We start from the raw sequence: 20,336 nt of genomic DNA, 5'->3' as shown, positions 1-20,336 counted from the left end.
CCAATCAGATCCCTCCTAGCATGCGTGGAGCAGGTACTTCTGGGTCCTAAAACTTACTGGAAGGGCTGTCATTTGTGAATTTTTTTAGGCATACAGCGTTGATAAATGCCTTTATGCTTGCAAAGAGTGGCGGGATGCAATGCATTCAAAATACGAAGTGTCATACCTCCCGCCCAGAATCTTAAAAAAAAAATAATCCGTTTTAAATTATGGATTATTTCCTATATCAAATAAATTAACTCACCCCCCCCCTGCCCACCCGCACTTTTAACAACACACTGAAAGAATTAGAATGTTTCTTTTGCAGGACTTTTACGATTTCTTCACAGATGACAAAATCCAAAAGAAGATACGAGTCCAAGGTTCACCTTATACCCAGGAAGTCCTTTGTTTATTGCTCTAAAAAATTATATTGTATGCATAAAGAGCCAACATATCACCTTAAGAGTTTAAGCCCACATTGTCCTCAGCATTATATACATATAAATAAGTGCCTCTCTACATCTGAATCACATAAAACAGGACCAAGAGTTCCTCTTGCACCTCACTTTATATAAATATATATCATACTTGCCTATCTTTTGGCAGCCAGGTCGGCATTGAAGGTGGGTGGATCTGGGGGCGTGGTGTCATGATTGCATCATCATAGCTTGACCCCCTCTATACAATGCCATGATTACCGACATTGTGAAGTTGGGGGAGCCACGATGAGGCAATACAATTAAAATTCCTTCATCGGCTACCTACACCGCCCACCTCAGTGAAGTGGGCGGCCGGGGCTGGTTGCTCCACCCTGCAGGAGCCTTGCCCACTTTTCCGGGCTGCCAGAATTTCCATCTGATATTTGAGAGTATCACAGCAATTACGGGAGGATAGGCAACTATGAGATATATATATATATATATATATATATATATATATATATATATATATATAGATAATCTCCAATTAGCTTTTTGGTACTTTTTTCGTGAGTAAATAAAGCAACTTTTTCAGCTTTACGAAGCCCTGGAGAGTGCACTTTTAAATGATCTTTTGATTATATCAGAATTCATAGACATCTATATTAGGAAATATGTTTGAACTCTGGAATCCTATATATAAGACTCAACGCAAGTTTTGGACAGAGATGATAATCTTAGTGTGGATATGAGTTTATTTTGGACTGTATTATTTGTTTTGAGGAATATTTATTTTAAATTTCAAGGCAAATTTTAAAATCAACAGCGTGGTACGGCGATGGATATGCCATATGCGCCCAGTTACTCTAACTTATACCTTGGTCAATGGGAATATAATGTAGTTTACATGAACAATCCTTTTTGGAAGTATATAAAGATATTCAAGTGCTATATTGATGACGTACTGATCATCTGGCAGAGGAGTGATTTGGGGTTTGAGAACTTCATGGCATTTCTAAATATTAATTCCTATAATCTTAAATTCACCTCAAAATTTTGTAAATATAAAATTGAGTTTTTAGATTTGGAGTTGGATTTCAGTGAATTGAAAACAAGTAGAGAAGTTGTGACGTATACACATATAATGGAAGTGGATAGCAATAGCTATATTCATTATGAGAGCCTCCATCTGAGAAAATGGGTCTCTAATATACCTTACTTGCAATTCATAAGAGTCAGGAGGAATTGTCATGATGATTTAAAATATGATGAACAGGCTGAGATATATGGCAATAGGTTCTTGGAGAAGAAGTATCCTAAGTCCCTTGTAGATAAATGCAAGGAAAAGGCAAATAAAGTGAATAGAGAGTCTCTTCTGACAACTGAAATGGAGTGATGCTATATTTGTTCCTTTTGTGACTAAAAATATTAAAGTCATAAAATTAAGCAAATTTTAGAGAAACACTGGGATGTTTTATGTCTTGATCCTGTTTTGAAAGATGTATTACCAGTCAGACCGCAGATTGTTTTTAAAAGAGCCAGAATGTTGAAGAATGCCCTAGCCCCAAGTAATTTATGTACTATTAAAAATTAAACTTGGTTGTGTCTTAGCAAAGGGTTTTTAGCCATGTAATAGATGCAAGATATGCAAAAATGCTAGCAAAGAGAGGAGGAAGTTATGGAATGCAAATAAAAGTAAATCATGGGAAATAAAAAGCTTTATTAATTTTCAGACCACCCATGTTCTCTATATGCTGGAGTGGAAGTGTGGGAAGCACTACATTGGAAATGTGCATTAAAAATTTGGATTTTAGAACATACTAGAAATATTGTGAATAATGTACAGAATCATAATGTACCGAGGCATTTTTCCCACTGCTGTAGTTCCAAATGAGATAACTTTTCTTTTAAAGCTATTGAGCATGTTGTTTTAGATGAAAGGGGTGGAAATGTTCTTAAGTTACTGGCCAAAAGGAAGACTATCTGGATTTACTCCTTAGGTACTTTGGTACCATTGGAGTTAAATTAAACGTATGATATAATGCCTTTTCTACATCAGTTGTATGTTGAGGGATCGGTCTCCTGGTGACACATTGATGTTGAGCTGTGGTCTCTCGATGTTGTTACATATTGGGGACCGATTCACCTACATTGATATTAGTATGCTTTGTGAAGTACCTGTAATAATTTTATATATTATATTTTTTATTGTGTATTTTGCATTGTTTTTTGTCAATATGTAATTATGAGTATTGTGAACTATAGGTGGTTACTGTTCTAGATAGTACATTATTGGTATGAATTAATTTTATTTATTTATATATACTGTATATTATATTTTACGATATGGGATTCTTAAGTGTCCTCGGATTTTAGGCAATGTGAATATGGCCTTTGTTAAGGACTACAGGAAAATGGCGCTGATGAGTTCATTCTGAACAGTGATAACCTGTTAGTATTTATCAATTATGTATAATGATCAGTTTATATTGTGCTTTGTTTTGATTTGGACATGATGTATTCATGTAATTTTAAAGATGATTGTTTATTTCTAATGCCGCTATTATGGGTGTTAATTAACCAATGTGCAAGTATAAAAGGAGAGTCAGTTCCGTACTAAACCACACCCCCTGACGAAGTGTTGAGCGTGGCTTACCTTAAGGCAGACGTGATGAAGTCAGACGCTGGTCCCGGTTCTTGGAGACTCTGCCGGTTACCTGTGCGGCAGCTTGATATTGTAGCTACGGGAGGAATGGAAGTTGACTGTCGTGGAGATACCTGGTGTCTGAGTGACTTTGCTCAATATTGGTTTCCTAGATGTATGTGAGATTTTTTTATATTATACTCACATGTGCGCTCTTCTATATATATTTTTGTGTGTATGTTTGTGTGTGTTTGTGTATATATATATATATATATATATATATATATTTATTAGTGATATGATCGTGGTAAGGGTCCCTCTCCTGGGGTAGATGTACAACTCCTAACACACAGCAGCCAGGAAATAGCACTCCAGTCATGGGTTGTCGTGCAAGCTGGTCGGCACCAGTTTTTATTGTGCAACACCAACAATCAAATAAACAGAACACAAAATAAATCCTAACCCATCTGGGCTCTAACTAGACAGTAAATTCCCTCACTAACAGAACACTAAATAAACTCACGTCCACAGTACCTTCTGGATTGTAGCAAACAGTGTCTCAGCGCAAGCTAACCTGTGGGCTTGCTCTCCCAGATATGACACTCGGCATCAAAACTCTTACACAGCTATATTGAGCCACTTCCAGGTGTAATCCCTAATTAGCCTGCTCACAGACTGAAAGGCCTAACACCTGAAACGGCCCTGTGGATGGAGCCCTCCCTTCTCTCTCACATCCACACCCCCAGGACCCATTCTCCGGCTTTTACCTAAAGCCGACACTCAGATCTGTTTGTAAAACAGACTCTTCCTGAGGGTTAAATCACATATCACAGGAATCTGGGACACAAATACATGCCACCCCTAACTTCTCCAGTGCTTCTATCACAATATATATATATATATATATATATATATATAAACAGTCAGAATTCTGCACTCTCATCCTATGCAATATTGCTGTCTCTAAGGTGCTACTTATGGATCAGTCACAAGTCAGTCCATATACAGATGTGTCCGCATACATCTAGCCCCCTTGCACGTTAAACAGCCCTACTAGTCGCGCTATGCCATGGTGTGACTAAGTTGCGCCTAGCATCTTTACATGTGACTTTTTACCTTCAAATGCGTCTTATTCGCACAGCGGTGCAAATAGAATGTACAAGCAGCTTCTGCTGATTAAAATTATATGTGGCATGCCTATGTTCTGTTTGTAACTGCGGCTGTAGGGGTGGCAGCAAAATGTGGCAACAGTCAGACAGCAATCACCACACCACATATCCGGCCCTCTACAATATATACCATCACACTAATCAAAACCGACGCCAAATGGCCTGTGTTTCACACTGGAACGCAAGTATAGGTCACTAAAAGGACCAAAAATCATTAGTGAACTGAGGCCATTCCAGTACCTCCATCACAAAGCATATATTAGGAGGAGATACAAAGTATATACATGAACCACTACATAATAGGCATCCAAATGCAGTATAATAAAATTAAATATTACAAATATTGGTTAATCACCGGGTACGCATGTGCAATGTGGCCCCATGCTACCGTGGAACGCATTCTGCATCAGAAGCAGAGGTGCGACCATGTGACAAGCATGTGAAACAGAGCTGCGTGTCATTCTGCCATCTCGCCATACACAAATGCACACAGCGCATGCAGACAGTAGGACTATTAATATATACCACATAGTTGGCATGATATATTATAGCAATTTAGATAGCTCCAGAATCAATGCCACGGGGGATACAAATCTCTCATCCATGATCCTCCTGCCCTTCCAAGCACAAATGTATGAGCTTCACAATAACCAGCATAGCATTGCCACATCTACCTATGGGACAGAAAAACAGAGGCAGTCTTATTACTTTTCAGTCAACCCGAGGGAAACACGCAAATTCACCTCCCCTCGAACAATTCGGTGTGATTCCTTTGGCATGTAAAGTCATGCTTCTGCTGTTCTTTGATGTGCACAGTAAGATCCTACAGCACTGAGGGCCTGATTCAGACCTGCTCGCGAGCGAATAGCGCTCACAAGCGAGTCGATATTTGGCCCCTGCGCATGTGCCGCCTCCGGCATACGCATGCGCGAGCCCCAGCGAGCAACAGCAGCTCCATCGTTCCGGGGCTCACTACAAGACAGGGCGACTGTCGATGTCGATTGACAGCTCGCCCTGTTTTGTAGGCAGGGAGGGGGGGTGGCTGCACAAATGCAGACGTTCCCTTAGGAACGCCTGGCGTTTGTGGGCGGCCCTACTGACATCACTCGTGATGTCAGTAGTGGACTTCCTGCTCTATTAGAGCAGGAAGACCACTCTGGCTTGCGGGAGCCAAAACCCTCCTGCAGGATCTCGCCGCAAGCCCGATGGTTGCGATAATTGCAACTACCGCCAAGCCACTCGCACAAGCTATGGGTGGTCACCCACAGCTGTGTGAGCAGCCTGGAGGCCGGGGAAAAGAAAAAAGGAACACCGTGATTCAGAGCGAGCGCACGCAAACAGTGTGTGCCTCTGAATCAAGCCCCGAGTTCCCCTTGGACAGACAATTAATGGTGACCAAGCCCGAAACTAGGATTTCTGTCACCCAGGGCAAGGCACTAATTTGGCCCCCCCCCTTATGTTTTTATATTACGGATTGTCTCACTGCCCCCCCCAACCCCCTGTTTCTATTTATTATAACTTTGCCTGCCCATTAATAACAGCACAGAAAAAAACCCTCACTGCACAGCTCCTTCACACCGCAGCCCATAAGCACTTTCTAAATCCGGGGCATGTGACCCTCCAGCCCTCCATTGTTGCTGCCCTGATTGTGACTACTATGCAAATGTTCTGAAAACCCATTTGTGTGGAGCCATGAGGAAGAAAAGACCACATTTTACTGAAGAAACAGTGGTTTTTGCTCCGACCATGCCCAACCACGTTGCTACTGTTGCATTGGCAGCACTGCCTGAAATTAATGGGACAGCTTTGGAACACCCTCCATATAGCACAGACTTAGGACCTCATTCAGAGTCGGTCGTTGCGGCCGCACGGTCGTAAGGTAAAAGGGGCCGGATATGCAAATGAAGCGCTCGCAAGTTGCATCATTAAGATGGGATCGTTAGCTGGACGAGCGAGGGGAGGATGCGGCCGTAAGACTAAAAATACGTCCCCTTCTCGTTCGCATTACACGTCATCTCCGGGCATATAAGGATTAATCGAGACCATTGGGAACCATCGGAGCTGCTCGTAGAGCTTAAGATTGACCATACCCTCTCTTAAGCACTACGATCTAGTCAGTGTAAAAACCTCCCATGTCACATGTGCCATGACACTACTTAGTTAATTATGCACTCCCATAAAACGCCGTTTGCATAGTCAGGCACACCTGCGTTCGGATCTCCACCCCCCGTTCACAAGCACATTCCCCTGTTACCACCCACAAACGCCTCATCCCGTCACTCAAACTAACGACCTGGCTGTGTTCAAGGAAGGAGCAATTTCTGATCGTAATAGCTAGTTTGCGCACGCGCATTGCAAATTTTACGCATGCGCAGTTTAGCGAGCATGGGTGGCGTACGACCGAGCGGCCGCAACGACCGACTCTGAATGAGGTCCTTAGTGCCCTGTGATGTCTGGGAAGTCCCAACCCTGAAAAAACCACTGTGCAGAAAGAAGTTCTCAAAAGATAATGAAGTGAAAAATGCCACAGCTGCAACACTAAAAGTGATGTCACAAAACAGTCTACTGCACGTATTTGAAGCGTTGTTGAAACGCTGCGAAATATGTTTTGAATGTGAAGGACGCTACTTTGAAAAAGAAAAATATTCAGATCCTGTGAAGTCATCTGATACTAAATTAAAAAATCAGTCTCATTACTTTTGAATCAGCCCTCGTGTGTGTGTGTGAATATAAATTATATATATATATATATATATATATATATATATAAAATGTCTATGTATGTATAGACACTGCAAATAAAGCGGCACTCCAATGGACTATGAATGAGGTGCAAACACCGTTCTGTTTTCCAACATCTTGGATTAAAGTTTTATCAGGAAAATGCTATTAAGTGTGTGTGTGTGTGTATGTATGTGTATATATGTATATGTGTGTATATATATATATATATATATATATATATATATATATATTATGTAGAAAGGGAAAGGTGGCACTCACAGGTCTGATGATATGAAAGAATCAAACTTGACAACTGTGTCTGCCTTGTTCAACTTTTCAGTCTCACATGACTTTTAAGATGTTCTTGATAAAAGTCATGTGAGACTGAAACGTTGAACAAGGCAGACACAGTTGTCAAGTTTGATTCTTTCATTTCATCAGACCTGTGAGTGCTGCCTTTCCCTTTCTACATATGTAAGTGGGTGTTCAATTGAACTTCCAGGAAGGCACCAAGGCAAGTAATTTATTTTGCATTTATGTGGAGTGCCAGCCATTTGACATATATAAATATAAATATATATATATATATATTAGTCCTTGTTGATAATCTAGTAGCGCTCCTGTGAAATTTATAGCTGCTTCTGTTGTCACTACTCGAAATAGTGTAAAAGTGGTTGCTGCAAAAAGCGCTTTTTTTTGGATTTGTATGTACTAATTACTATTGATACCTGCTGGTCCACAGAAAAGTGAATAAATAAATAAATAATCAAACTGCAAACCAAACGAACAATAAAAAGGAGGTATGTAAATAATTAAATAAAATAAGAAAGAAGAAAAGACGATGAGTTACTTTGAATAGAAATTAAGATAAAATAAAATCAAACAACAAAAATGAAATGTGGCTAGTGCAAAATTAAATGAAAATGATAAAGTACCAGTGATATTTAAGCATTAATGTTTACACTCCTTTTGTGGGAATGATAGGTGCCCGCTGCTTTGGTGCAGTGCAAACGGGTAACTGTCCCTATCTTACCCTAAAAGCGGCGTTGTCCTTTGTTGCTGGTGAACATGTGCCGCTTGATGCTGTACTCGCTCCCACTCTGCTGTCAGTGGACTGTACTCAGTCTGTTAGCGGGGGTTGCAGCTCAGCATGCAGCGATCTCCGCTGTGCCTTCGGCAATCTTTCTGGCCTCTGGCTCTATTGATGAAAGGTGGCTGGTGGTTTGTGTAGTGGTCTGGGCTCCAACATGTTTTGTCCACGTGGCGGACTTTTTTCAAGGAAGCCAGGCTGTTGGTCATTGCTCTAATTTATACTATGCTGATTGCACCAATTACTGCAGCTGTGTGATAGATTTTTTTGTATTTTAGAAAAAAACTTTATTAGAAAAAAAACTATATATCAGCATAATTGCTGACTAAATAAAACTAATAATCAAAAATAGCATAATGCTTATATAGATAAATGAATTGGTAACGAAAAGTTTGATAATGGTATAGATAAAAAATAAGATATCTATGTAAAAATTTAAATAGAAAAATGGAAAATAAAAATTTGGACATATAAAAAAATGAAATGTAATGAAATAAAATAAAATAGAATGAAGTAAAAATAATAAATAGTTGACCACAGGATGTATAAAAACAGGTTATTAAGCACTAGTTAAAAATGAACTCAGTTCAAAATCTATATTGAGTCCTCTGGGATGCAAAGTTTTCAGTTCATAAATCCATTAGACTCAATATAGATTTTGAACTGAGTTCATTATTAACTAGTGCTAATAACCTGTTTTTATACATACTGTGGTCCACTATTTATTTTTACTTCATTCTATTTTATTTTATTTCATTACATTTCATTTTTTTAATATGTATGTCCAAATTTTTATTTTTCATGTTTCTATTTATTTTAATTTTTACATAGATATCTTATTTTTTATCTATACCATTATCAAACTTTTCATTACCAATTCATTTATCTATGTAAGCATTATGCTATTTTTAATTATTAGTTTCATTAAGTCAGCAATTATGCTGATATATAGTTTTTTTTCTAATAAAGTATTTTTCTAAAATACAAAAAAAAAAAATATATCACACAGCTGCATTAACTTGCAGTAATTGGTGCAATCAGCATAGTATAAATTAGAGCAACGACCAACAGCCTGGCTTCCTTGAAAAAGTCCGCCACGTGGACGAAACATGTTGGAGCCCAGACCACTACACAAGCCACCAGCCACCTTTCATCAATAGAGCCAGAGGCCAGAAAGATTGCCGGAGGCACAGCGGAGATCGCTGCATGCTGAGCTGCAACCCCCGCTAACAGACTGGGTACAGTCCGCTGACAGCAGAGTGGGAACGAGTACAGCATCAAGCGGCAGATGTTCACCAGCAACAAAGGACAACTCTGCTTTTAGGGTAAGATAGGGACAGTTACCCGTTTGCACTGCACCACAGCAGCGGGCACCTATCATTCCCACAAAAGGAGTGTAAACATTAATGCTTAAATATCACTGGTACTTTATCATTTTCATTTAATTTTGCACTAGCCACATTTCATTTTTGTTGTTTGATTTTATTTTTATTTTATCTTCATTTCTATTCAAAGTAACTCATCCTCTTTTCTTCTTTTTTATTTTATTTAATTATATACATACCTCCTTTTTATTGTTCATTTGGTTTGCAGTTTGATTATTTATTCACTTTTCTGTGGACCAGCAGGTATCAATAGTAATTAGTACAGGTTGAGTCTCCGATATCCAAAATGCTTGGGACCAGTGGTATTTTGGATAACGGAATAATCCATATTTTGGAATAATTGCATATCATAATGAAATATCTTGGGAATGGGACCCCAATATACACACACAATGCATTTATTTGTTATATACACCTTATACACATAGCCTGCAGCTCATTTTATACAATATTTTCAATACTTTTGTGGCTCAAGCAAAGTTTGTGTACATACATGAAATAAATTTATGTTTCATTTACACCCTATACACACAGCCTGAAGGTAATTTTATACCATATTATTAATAATATGTGCCTTAGACAAAGTTTGTGTTCATTGAACCATCAAAAATCAAAGGTTTTGTTATCTCAGCCATGCCAAAATTATTCCGTAATTCGGAATATTCCGTATTTCGGAATATTTGGATATGGGAGACTCAACCTGTTCATACAAATCCAAAAAAAGCGCTTTTTGCATTAACTATATATATATATATATATATATATATATATTATTACATATATATATATTATTACATATATATATATATTATTACATATATTCTCAAACAAATATGTGATTAGACATTCTTCTACATATGTAAATATATTCACACATTTACATTGTTGATTTAACATAATACAAAATGTTTGTGAAGTTGGTTCAATGGGTGACACTGCACACAAATGTGTTTAGTATATTGCACTTTTAAGGCTGTAGCATAGTTTGTAACAATAGCAGTTTGATGCTACCTGATATTATCCCTTGTTTGTAATTTATCTCTTGATGTAGGGTTGAAATTACTTGCTAACCTAATCAAAGAATGTTCTGGTTCCATAGGATTTTTTACTAGTCATAGAAGAAAATTCAATGAGCTGCTGACAGCATATACTGATCATTGACTGATCGGATTTTCTTGCTGCTTGTGCACTACATAATCTGATTCTGTTACCACATAGACTGTCTGTTATTCAACAATCAGACTAACAACTATTATCTGTGCGTGGGCAGCAGCCATTGTTTTCCTCTCCATCTGACTGAATGGATGCTGCAACCTACCCAATAATCTGCTTACCTGATTGTATAAAATGATTTAGCATCAAACAACATATTCTGACATTCAGTCACTGTACATGAAAGCAAAGTTACAGAGTGAATCTGGGTACACACTTAGCAATTTTCTTTATTAACGATTTGCCCGATTCTGACTGATCATAACGACAAATCGTTAAAATCGTTACGTGTGCACCCGTTATGTCATGTAGTGCACACACCCATGAGGTCATCAGCTGCAACGTCAGGTCAGCCCTACACCATGGTTGCCTACCCTCCCGAAAGTCGCGGGAGGCTCATAATTTTCCGGGTAATGCTCTGCACGTCTCCTGCATTCCACCCACTTCCTAGTGAAGTGGGCAAAATGGGGAGAATATTTCCAGTGATTGGAGGATGTTGAGGTAGGGGACGGCTCTAATGACATGATTCTATGAAAATCGCCTCATTTGGCCCCGCCCCCTATTATAATGTAATTTGTGGCAAATTGATGTTAGGGGCCGGGCTTAATGGTGCTACCCATCCAGTCCCGCCCCAACTCCGCCCACCTTTTCCTCTTCCCCGGGCTTCTCCCGGGAAGAAAACACAAGAAGTCGGCAAGTATGCCCTACACAACGCCCAACCTGAAGATGTGGCTGACGACCCCATGCAACGGGATGCGACAGGGGCCGACATATCAGGTGGTCGGGGAACCAAATTGTCTGGAATCATCCTAACAGTAGGAGTAATAAGAGGCTAGAAAGTGGCAACATCCTTTCCCTGCTTTAACTTAACATATAGGCTGACTTCATTAAATTGCAAAGTGAGCAGATCTTCAACCATGTCTCCTATATATTCATACTGCAAATGAAGGACAGTAAGTAAAGCATCCAATGTGGAAAGAAATTGGACTCTTTAGTTGCTTGTGACTGTTACTACATAATAGCAGAAATGGTCCCTATAGAATCACAGTGACTTGCAATGATGAGGGATTCTGTATGCAGGGATTCTTTGTGACATGCTATTTTTGGACAGATGTTGTAAAGTTGCCACCTAATATTTCAAAGCAGGATGCCCTAGAATAGTGGTTGTTAAACTTTTTTTCTGCTGTGTCACACTGAGAAGTGATGTCCACATACGTGACACAAAATTGTATATTTTATATAAAAATAAATGTAAATTAACCTTATTGTTCCTGAAGCACACACTCCCACCGGTTATTTACATGCCAAACACCCATATTCCCCTCCCCAGTTATCTTTAACCATTATAGTTTGATTATCTGAGGACTCCTTTCCATTTTTGCCTCTGCTGCGATTGCATGCCTGCTCTTGAATCCTCTCTGGTGCTGCAGGAAGCCAGGGAATGGATGGGACTTTGGTTTGATAAGCCCGCCCAGTATCCTGTGGAGTGGGGGGAGTGGGAAAGAACACTCTCCCTTGCATTGCTGCTTGGCCAGAGTGCATTCTGGAGCAGGGGGGAGATGGGGAGAGCACACTCTCCTTCACTTGCAATGCTGATTGGAAAAAAAAATCTAACTTTTAGCAGTTTGTTAATGTGATATGCAGTGTGCGATAAATGTCATAGTCATGTTCCTTGTATTTTATACAGGATCTAAACATCTACTCATTTGCTCACAGACTACACTGCAAATATGTGCATGAGAATAGGCTGCATAATTCAATTAAAATAGATAGTCCTATACCTACTTCATTGGTTTGTCCGTAAAATTAATGAAGATATTATGCTTATGTTTATTTCCCTGCAAGGAGAGTTCGGAGAAGTGTGTAGTGGGCGACTGAAGCTTCCCGGAAAGAGAGACGTAGCAGTTGCCATAAAAACCCTTAAAGTTGGCTACACAGAGAAACAAAGACGGGATTTTCTGTGTGAAGCAAGTATAATGGGCCAGTTTGATCATCCAAACGTTGTACACTTGGAAGGAGTGGTAACACGTGGTAAGCAAATCTCGCTATTGTGGATTTAGTGTATTACTGCGCTGGAAAAGGACCTTTTATTATTTATCATGTCCACATTATTATTTTTCAACATCAATGTAATACTTTTTTTTTTTATTTTTTTTTCATAAAAAAATCTGTTTCTGCATTTCAAAGTGACTCCTTCCTGCCATAACCTTCGAATGCTTCTATAGTGGCTCAGATTCTTTCCATGCTTTACACCGAAGTTTAAAAATGCCTCCTCTTGTTTCATTTCTGCTACTCCTTAGATGGAGTCTTCCAGGCAGAGAAAGATGTTTCTCATCAAAATTGATGTTTCTTGTTTGGTAAGGGATTCACAAACATTTACGGTTTCATTTTTTTAGGAAAACCGGTAATGATTGTAATTGAATACATGGAAAATGGAGCTCTAGATGCATTTTTAAGGGTGAGTGATAACCATACATTGTTTTAAAATGAATGTTTAGTGTTTCATAAGTATTCATGGAATATGTGTTTACCTTTCCTTCAGCTGATTGGATTGGTATGCAATAAGAAACTATTCCATACGTATAAACATCAAGCTTTGACAAATGGTAGTGCTGCAGTCTGATTTTACATGGTTGGCAGATGAAGAAGTACAGCTCCTTGTGGAGTTTTTGTTTCTCCCTTTATACCACGTGCATCTCATGACTCGTCAGGTGATACTTTATAGAGATTTAATATAGGTTTTACGAAAGGGCAAGAAAGAAATCTGTATCATGTTTTTTTCCATAAGTAAAAGCCAGTGCCTTCACATAAACTCACAGTACATATCCCATCAGGTGTGGCACTTGCGGCAAATAGAGAGAAGGTCCAACACAGCGATATAGTAATCAACGTTTTAGTGCATCTTTAATAAGCACTATCAGAAATAAACATAAAAGCAACTTACCAATCCTATATAGAAACCAACACTAAGTGACTGCCGGCCTCCAGGCACGGGACTGCACCCCCCGGCTGGCAGCTCAGACCACTGACATCATCAGAGCAAGACGGCTGTATACGTCCGCATGTCAGTGCAACATGTGACGACCCAGAATCAAACCTGCAACAAAACATATAACATGACAGACAATCAAAATATTACATCTATATATATATATATATATATATATATATATATATACACACATATATACACACACACACACACACACACACACACACACACACACATATCAGTGACACAAATTATCACAGGTCTCAGAGTGTTTTCTGCACTATTTAAAAAAAAATTTCTTATTTTAGACAATCATTGTTTATAAAATGGATACAAAACTCAAAATCAATAACTAAATAAATTTCTGTGGGTATTTCTGTGGGAAAGATATGCAGTTCTTTTATACACTACATTCAAAAGCTATTTAAAATAGAAGTACTGTGATTATATTATCTTAATTTACATAGGGGTCAATCCAATTAGGTGCGAGTTGGGTCATGCGAGCCGTTGTTACAGGAAACGCACACACTGACAATTTAACTTTGATTCCAATTGTAATTTTGCATTAATTTTTCACAGGAAATTCAGTGATCAGGGAAATATGTAGGGAAAAATCTTTATTTTAAGGTGCAAATGTATGGGACACAATGTAGTACCTCTGGTACAACTCTCCTAATGAATAATCTTGCAATTGGAGGTGTTTAAATACAATTATTTGATCAATAACGACAAGTCTGTTTTCAGGTGTGGAGGTATAAATTATGTGAACATGTTTTTGGAGGTGTAAATGATGTGGGACAGGTATGTTGCAGTGTAAATGTGGTGCAGGTATGTGGTGGTGAAAATTATGTGGTGCGAGTATGTGGAGATGTAATTAATGTGGAGGTATAATTGATGTTGGGTAGGTGTGTGGAGGTGTAAATGATGTAGGACAAGTATGTGGAGGTGTAATTGATGTGGTACATGTATGTGGAGGTGTAATTGATGTGGTACATGTATGTGGAGGTGTAATTGATGTGGTACATGTATGTGGAGGTGTAAATGATGTGGGACAAGTATGTGGAGGTGTAAATGATGTGGGGCAGGTGTGCGGAGGTGTAAATGATGTGGGGTAGGTGTGTGGAGGTGTAAGTGATGTAGGACAGGTATGTGGATGTGTAAATGATGTAGGACAGATATGTGGAGGTGTAATTATGTAGGACAAGTATGTGGAGGTGCAAATGATGTGGGGCAGGCATGTGGAGGTGTAATTGATATGGGACAAATATGTGGAGGTGTAAATGATGTGGTACATGTATGTGGAGGTGTAAATGATGTGGGGCAAGTGTGTGGAGATGTAAATGATGTGGGACAGGTACTGTATGGGGAGGTGTAATTGAGCAGGTATGTGGTTTTGTAGCTTGCAGATGTGAGGTAAAAGTGTTTGTCAATTTTTTTTACAAATTTGTATAAAAACACTAAAAAAACTACCATACAGACATTCTTCTGAACCAAAAATATGGGAATGACTTTAATTTATTGGAGAACACTTGTTTGCTATCATTTTACCATGATTAACACTGTTTAAAAACCTATAGTACTTTTATTCTACATTATAATGTCCTGCTATCTCAGTTGTTACTTTTTTAGGGTCCAGGATGGTTTCCCCATTTGTTCATGCACTTGTCCCAGCACGCATTTTGTATAAAAGTGGTGCAGTCTTGCCGCAAGTCTTTCGAGTTGGCATTTCTAAATGGATCTTACATTATTCGAGTGTGCGCATTCATGCAATGTACAGTATGTGTGTTTCATGAAAACAAGCTCGCTATTGCAAACTCAATCCTAATTGGATTGAATTTTAAGTATGAATTATGCTGTTTGTCCACCAAAGTCCCGGGTCTGACCCTGGATTTGGAACACTGTGTTCCAAGCTGGTTCAGACCCAGGATTTACCCTGTACCAACCCTGTTCCCACATCGATGCTAACACGGAATATTCCCAGATCTCTGATGTTCACACTGCGCATGGTGCAGTGCCGGCACTTGGAGATTACGTCATCACCAAGCGCTGGAAACTCTGCCTCTCCCTGAATGCTAGACCGGAGCTGACTGGCGACCTGTGGGGGAGAAAGGGTCCTTCCAGGAAGGCGTCTGATGGCACAGTCATCACTGGGGAGATGGGCTGGGAGAGATTACAGCCTCCCCGTATGAAGTGGAGATGGGGTTAAGACCGGAACGGTCCAGACCAAATGGTGAGGCTGCAATCTCTCCCTCCATGGTGACAGCTGACACAGACCCCCTACGATTTCACCCAGTAACCATGCTGTAAACGGGTCCCAGGTCGGATGATATGGGTAATGCGTTTACACTGAGCCTTACCCGGCTATTAACCGCATAAAACCCAGCTCCAGACCTGGTAAGAAAAGCGAGGTCAGTCAACGCAGGAGTTTTCCTAGGAGCCTTTTCCACTGAGCCGCAACCCGGGTTGACACGCCAATAAACCAGGTTTTTGTGGCGGTGGAAAAGGGGTATCTGTGTGAAATACTATGGTAATATAAGTAATTTAAGGATTTTTCCCTAGAACTGTCACTGTATTTGAATACTGACCAAATGTGCATTACAGATATGTTTGTGTAAATTAGGTATACTTCTCTATACTATTTGTTATGTATCTGAGCTTTGTAGCTCATTAAAATACAAGGAAATGGAACCTACATAAGTTGTAAGAATTTGGCCAACTACAAGAGCATAGAGGCTATTTTTTCTATTAGAACAGGACAAAAAAATGTTTGACATATGCAGTTTTAAAGGGTTTTCCAGTTTACCAGGGTACAGCCCAATCTCCATTTTTAAATAGATAATCTGAATGATAACTGAAAGGCAGTCTTCTACTATTTAGAGTTGAGCATTGGTCATGTTGCCTTTCCACAAGCGTACACGACCCACCTTTCATATTACTTGTGGTCTAATTGCTGTCGAAGTAGTGATTTGACAGCTCTTTAAGCAAGGTTGTTTTATTTGTTATTTGTCTGTAATTCTTTCCCCACATGCCCAGACAGCTTGGCCAAGTTAAGATAACAATGTTCCTTTTGTGACTTCTTAAAAGTAGACTATAAGCTACAAGTATTTGTAAAAGAAAAAATAAACATAATAAAAATATGAGCATCAGAATACAATACAATCAAATATACTTGTTGTTTTATTCCATTAAGTTATTATTTAATATAAGGCGAACTAAGCTGTGATCATCTTCTACTTTAGAAATGTTTGGAATGGTTTACTTCGCCTCCAAAATCTAAACGCTCAGGATCTACTCAGACAATGCCTTTTGTAAAAGTCCAAACACTAAACACTCCGGGATCAAATGCACAGGTAAAAGCACTCCCAGCCATTTCTAGCATTCATAATTCTCATGTTCATATGCAAGTGATTTATATAGAGAAAATACATTCATTTTCTTTCAGCATCATGGAAAAACACCTGTTTGGATAATTAATTTTGCCATTTAGTCATTTTTATTCATCTTGTTTTCAGTGTGCGAAGTTCAGTTTTAACTGAGAATATTTCTTCTTTAATTTAGAAACATGATGGGCAGTTCACAGTCATTCAGCTGGTAGGAATGCTGAGGGGAATTGCAGCAGGGATGAGATATTTGGCTGACATGGGATATGTTCATCGGGATCTTGCAGCACGAAACATTCTTGTCAACAGTAACCTTGTCTGCAAAGTATCTGACTTTGGCTTGTCTCGAGTTGTAGAAGATGACCAAGACGCAGTATATACAACAACTGTACGTTTTTTCTTTTTACATACATATTGATATCTTGAAATAATTTATATAATGGGTTTATTCCACTTAAGTGTCATCCTAAGTACTGAGGGTTTTGCATGCTTTTTGTTTGTTCTTAAACCAAATACTTATATAATACACATACATAAATAGATAAAATAAACAAATTATATATGTTTATCTCATTTTGCGTTTTTATATATTTTTTACACTTATTGTCTGTAAGCATCTAAGAAAATTACAGTAGGTTGGCTTTAAAAATTGAGGCAAGGGTAAGGATCAGTACCGCTGATTATGGTAAATGGTGCCCCACAGGAAAGTACTTTGCAGGACATTTATGCTATCTTCTGTTATGAATCAGCTGTGAATAGCTCAGATGATTTGACTTATCTGTATAGTGGTTCATTCACTGTAATAAATTATACTCCCGCACTGTCTCTTCGCAGAGATCTGATACACCGAAATTGTTTAGTGAATATTTCTGTGTGTGTACTTTCTTGTGTATATTTCATACTTGCCTACCTCTGGGACCTCCCCTCCAAGTGACTAATTCAGGACGTGTGTTAATGTGATTCACATCATGGCCCTGCTCGCTTCATGATCATGTCACAATTCACAGTAAATCCTATCATCAAGCCCCTACCTACATCACTAGGGAAGTGGGCAGGAACTGGGAGGACATTCAGGTGTCACTTGGATATTCCCAGAGAAAAGGCAACTATGGTATATTTTGCATTTCTGCCTTAGATTTACTTCTATACAATAAATATTTATTCCACACGATGTAAATGTATCAATATTACATACTGTAGTAAGGTAACAGCATATGGAAGCAATTATATTTGCCAGCACTTTCAATATAACATTAGCCAACCACTTTATATAATCATATTCTGCATTCTTTGGTCTTTTACCCACTAGCCTTAAACATACTTTTATTAAAAATGTTTAATGCCAATAAAGTCATATAAACAAGTATGAGGATGGAATGCTTTGATTCCAACAACCCCATACAAACCTCTCCTTGCACGTACAGTGTGGAGCATCTTGAGTATTGCTGAGTAATTTAACAGCTGTCTGCTCTATTCACTTATGTTCATTACAAACGAACACGAGGGGATCAATCGAGTGCCTGACCATGGGTGTAAGGGCTGTTTCACCCACCACATGTCAAATGCAATTGCTATGTAACTATTAATAGCAGATCTACATATGCTTAGCAGGAGAAAGTACCTGGTGATATCACATGGTGACATCTGTGAGATTTCCCTTAACATTGCAGAAGTTGTCTGTGCCTTTGCTTTGGTTGAACAGCTTTCAGCTTCCAGTGCTGTTTGTACAAATCAGAAAACTTGATTTTGTGGGACGTGTGTGATTTGGAGGATCACATTGTGGACTATTTTATCCAGATTTCCCTATCTGGAATCTCGTCAGGTGCGCAAATACACATATAAATAGGGGTTTCTGTGTTGGGAAATACACACAAACAATCCTATAAATAGTGTTGAATGGGAAAAATTGTGTAATTTGTGAATAGTAGTACACAAGTACTATTGTCCGTAATCATGGGCATCACAATGGCTTTATGCTGGGGGGGCAAGAGATGATTTCATTTTAGCACCCCCCCTTGTTAACCCCAGCACTACCTCCCCCTCTCCCTCTAACTTACCTGTTGCTGGTCGATAGCACAAAGGAGTAAGAGACCAGCACCACGGGAGAAGGGCAAAGCGGGACCATCATGAAGGAGTAGGCAGTAGCCGTGTACATTTATAGCAATAGGCACAAGCACAGCCCCTGCACTGCACGGAGGAGGAAGAGATGTAATGTGCTGTCTTTTAAATTAAAGATCGCCCATTACACCTCTTCCTCCTCAGTGCAGTGCAGGGTCTGTGCAGCCCATTGCTATAATGCACAGCTTCTCACAGTCTATGGCCACCGCTCCACTGGTGCCCCTCAAATGTTTGGAAGGGGGCTTGAGCCAACCCCTTGCCCCTCCTGTTCCAATGCCTATGTCCTCAATGTCTCTATTTTTTAAGACAACAGGGTAAGGGTAATAAATTATTAAATTTTTCTTGTGGTTTGAAAGATATAGTCAATACTGAGAATAAGCAAATAATTAATTTGAACACACACATTCACAATTTCTGTATTTATTAATTGGTGTCTTTCTTTTACTTAGGGGGGAAAAATTCCAGTCAGATGGACAGCTCCAGAAGCTATCCAGTACCGCAAGTTTACATCGGCCAGTGATGTATGGAGTTATGGGATTGTAATGTGGGAAGTAATGTCCTATGGAGAAAGGCCTTACTGGGATATGTCAAACCAGGATGTAAGTTTTCATCTTCAAATTCATTAGCATATTAATGTCAACATTCTATTACCTACAATTGTTGGCACTATACACCGCACAAACAGTATAAAACAATTTTTTTTATTTCTGTCGAATAGATATTTTTACATGTATATTTGTTTTGAGCCAGAGATCACAAAGCCTGAGAAAGATATAAAAAGTTTAAGTGAAGAGACATTTTTTGCAGAATGCAAAGTTGTTAACATCTGACAGGACTCAGTGTCAAAGATTTCATGGACTGTCAAAATATGTGCAAACAAATCCTTGGGGTTGGGGAAAAAAAAGAAATATTTACATTCCCCTAGATACTCCGTAAAGTTTTATATCTTTGACACCTTCCTCAAGCTCTACCCGCAAACATAAACATCTCTGACAAGAATATAAAATGATTGTAAAGCCACAGCTGCTTAACATTCCAACAGGCGATTGGGAAGTAGTGTTTATCATTTATTGTTTAGCTTGCAGAGTTAGAAGACTCTCATCTGTATTTATCCTGGAGCTGGACATAAGCTGTGAAGAGATTCAATTGAAGTAGTCAATTCATAAGTCAGCTGCTGCAGTGTTTAAAAGTTTAATTCTAAATGTGTCTTATCTTGAGTAG

General features: G+C 38.9%; 1 protein-coding gene across 4 annotated transcripts in view; it reads left to right on the top strand.

Annotated features, from left to right (window-relative positions):
• Nucleotides 1–20,336, top strand: part of EPHA7 (EPH receptor A7) — a 191,459-nt gene that overhangs the window by 150,795 nt on the left and 20,328 nt on the right. For 2 of the 4 annotated variants that reach the window (XM_088472079.1, XM_088472073.1), the window contains exons 11-15: nt 12,471–12,656; nt 13,022–13,083; nt 16,857–16,967; nt 17,176–17,385; nt 19,565–19,714. In XM_088472079.1, coding sequence (XP_088328205.1) covers nt 12,471–12,656; nt 13,022–13,083; nt 16,857–16,967; nt 17,176–17,385; nt 19,565–19,714 — 719 coding nt within the window. The remainder of the gene's footprint in view (nt 1–12,470; nt 12,657–13,021; nt 13,084–16,856; nt 16,968–17,175; nt 17,386–19,564; nt 19,715–20,336) is intronic. The other 2 variants (XM_088472092.1, XM_088472086.1) reach the window with 1 other exon arrangement.

This window comes from Taudactylus pleione, unplaced genomic scaffold (genome assembly GCF_031769625.1).
Source record: "Taudactylus pleione unplaced genomic scaffold, aTauple2 ptg000015l, whole genome shotgun sequence".
NCBI classification, from domain to species: Eukaryota; Metazoa; Chordata; class Amphibia; order Anura; family Myobatrachidae; genus Taudactylus; species Taudactylus pleione.
This window is presented reverse-complemented; position numbering and strand designations above follow the sequence as displayed.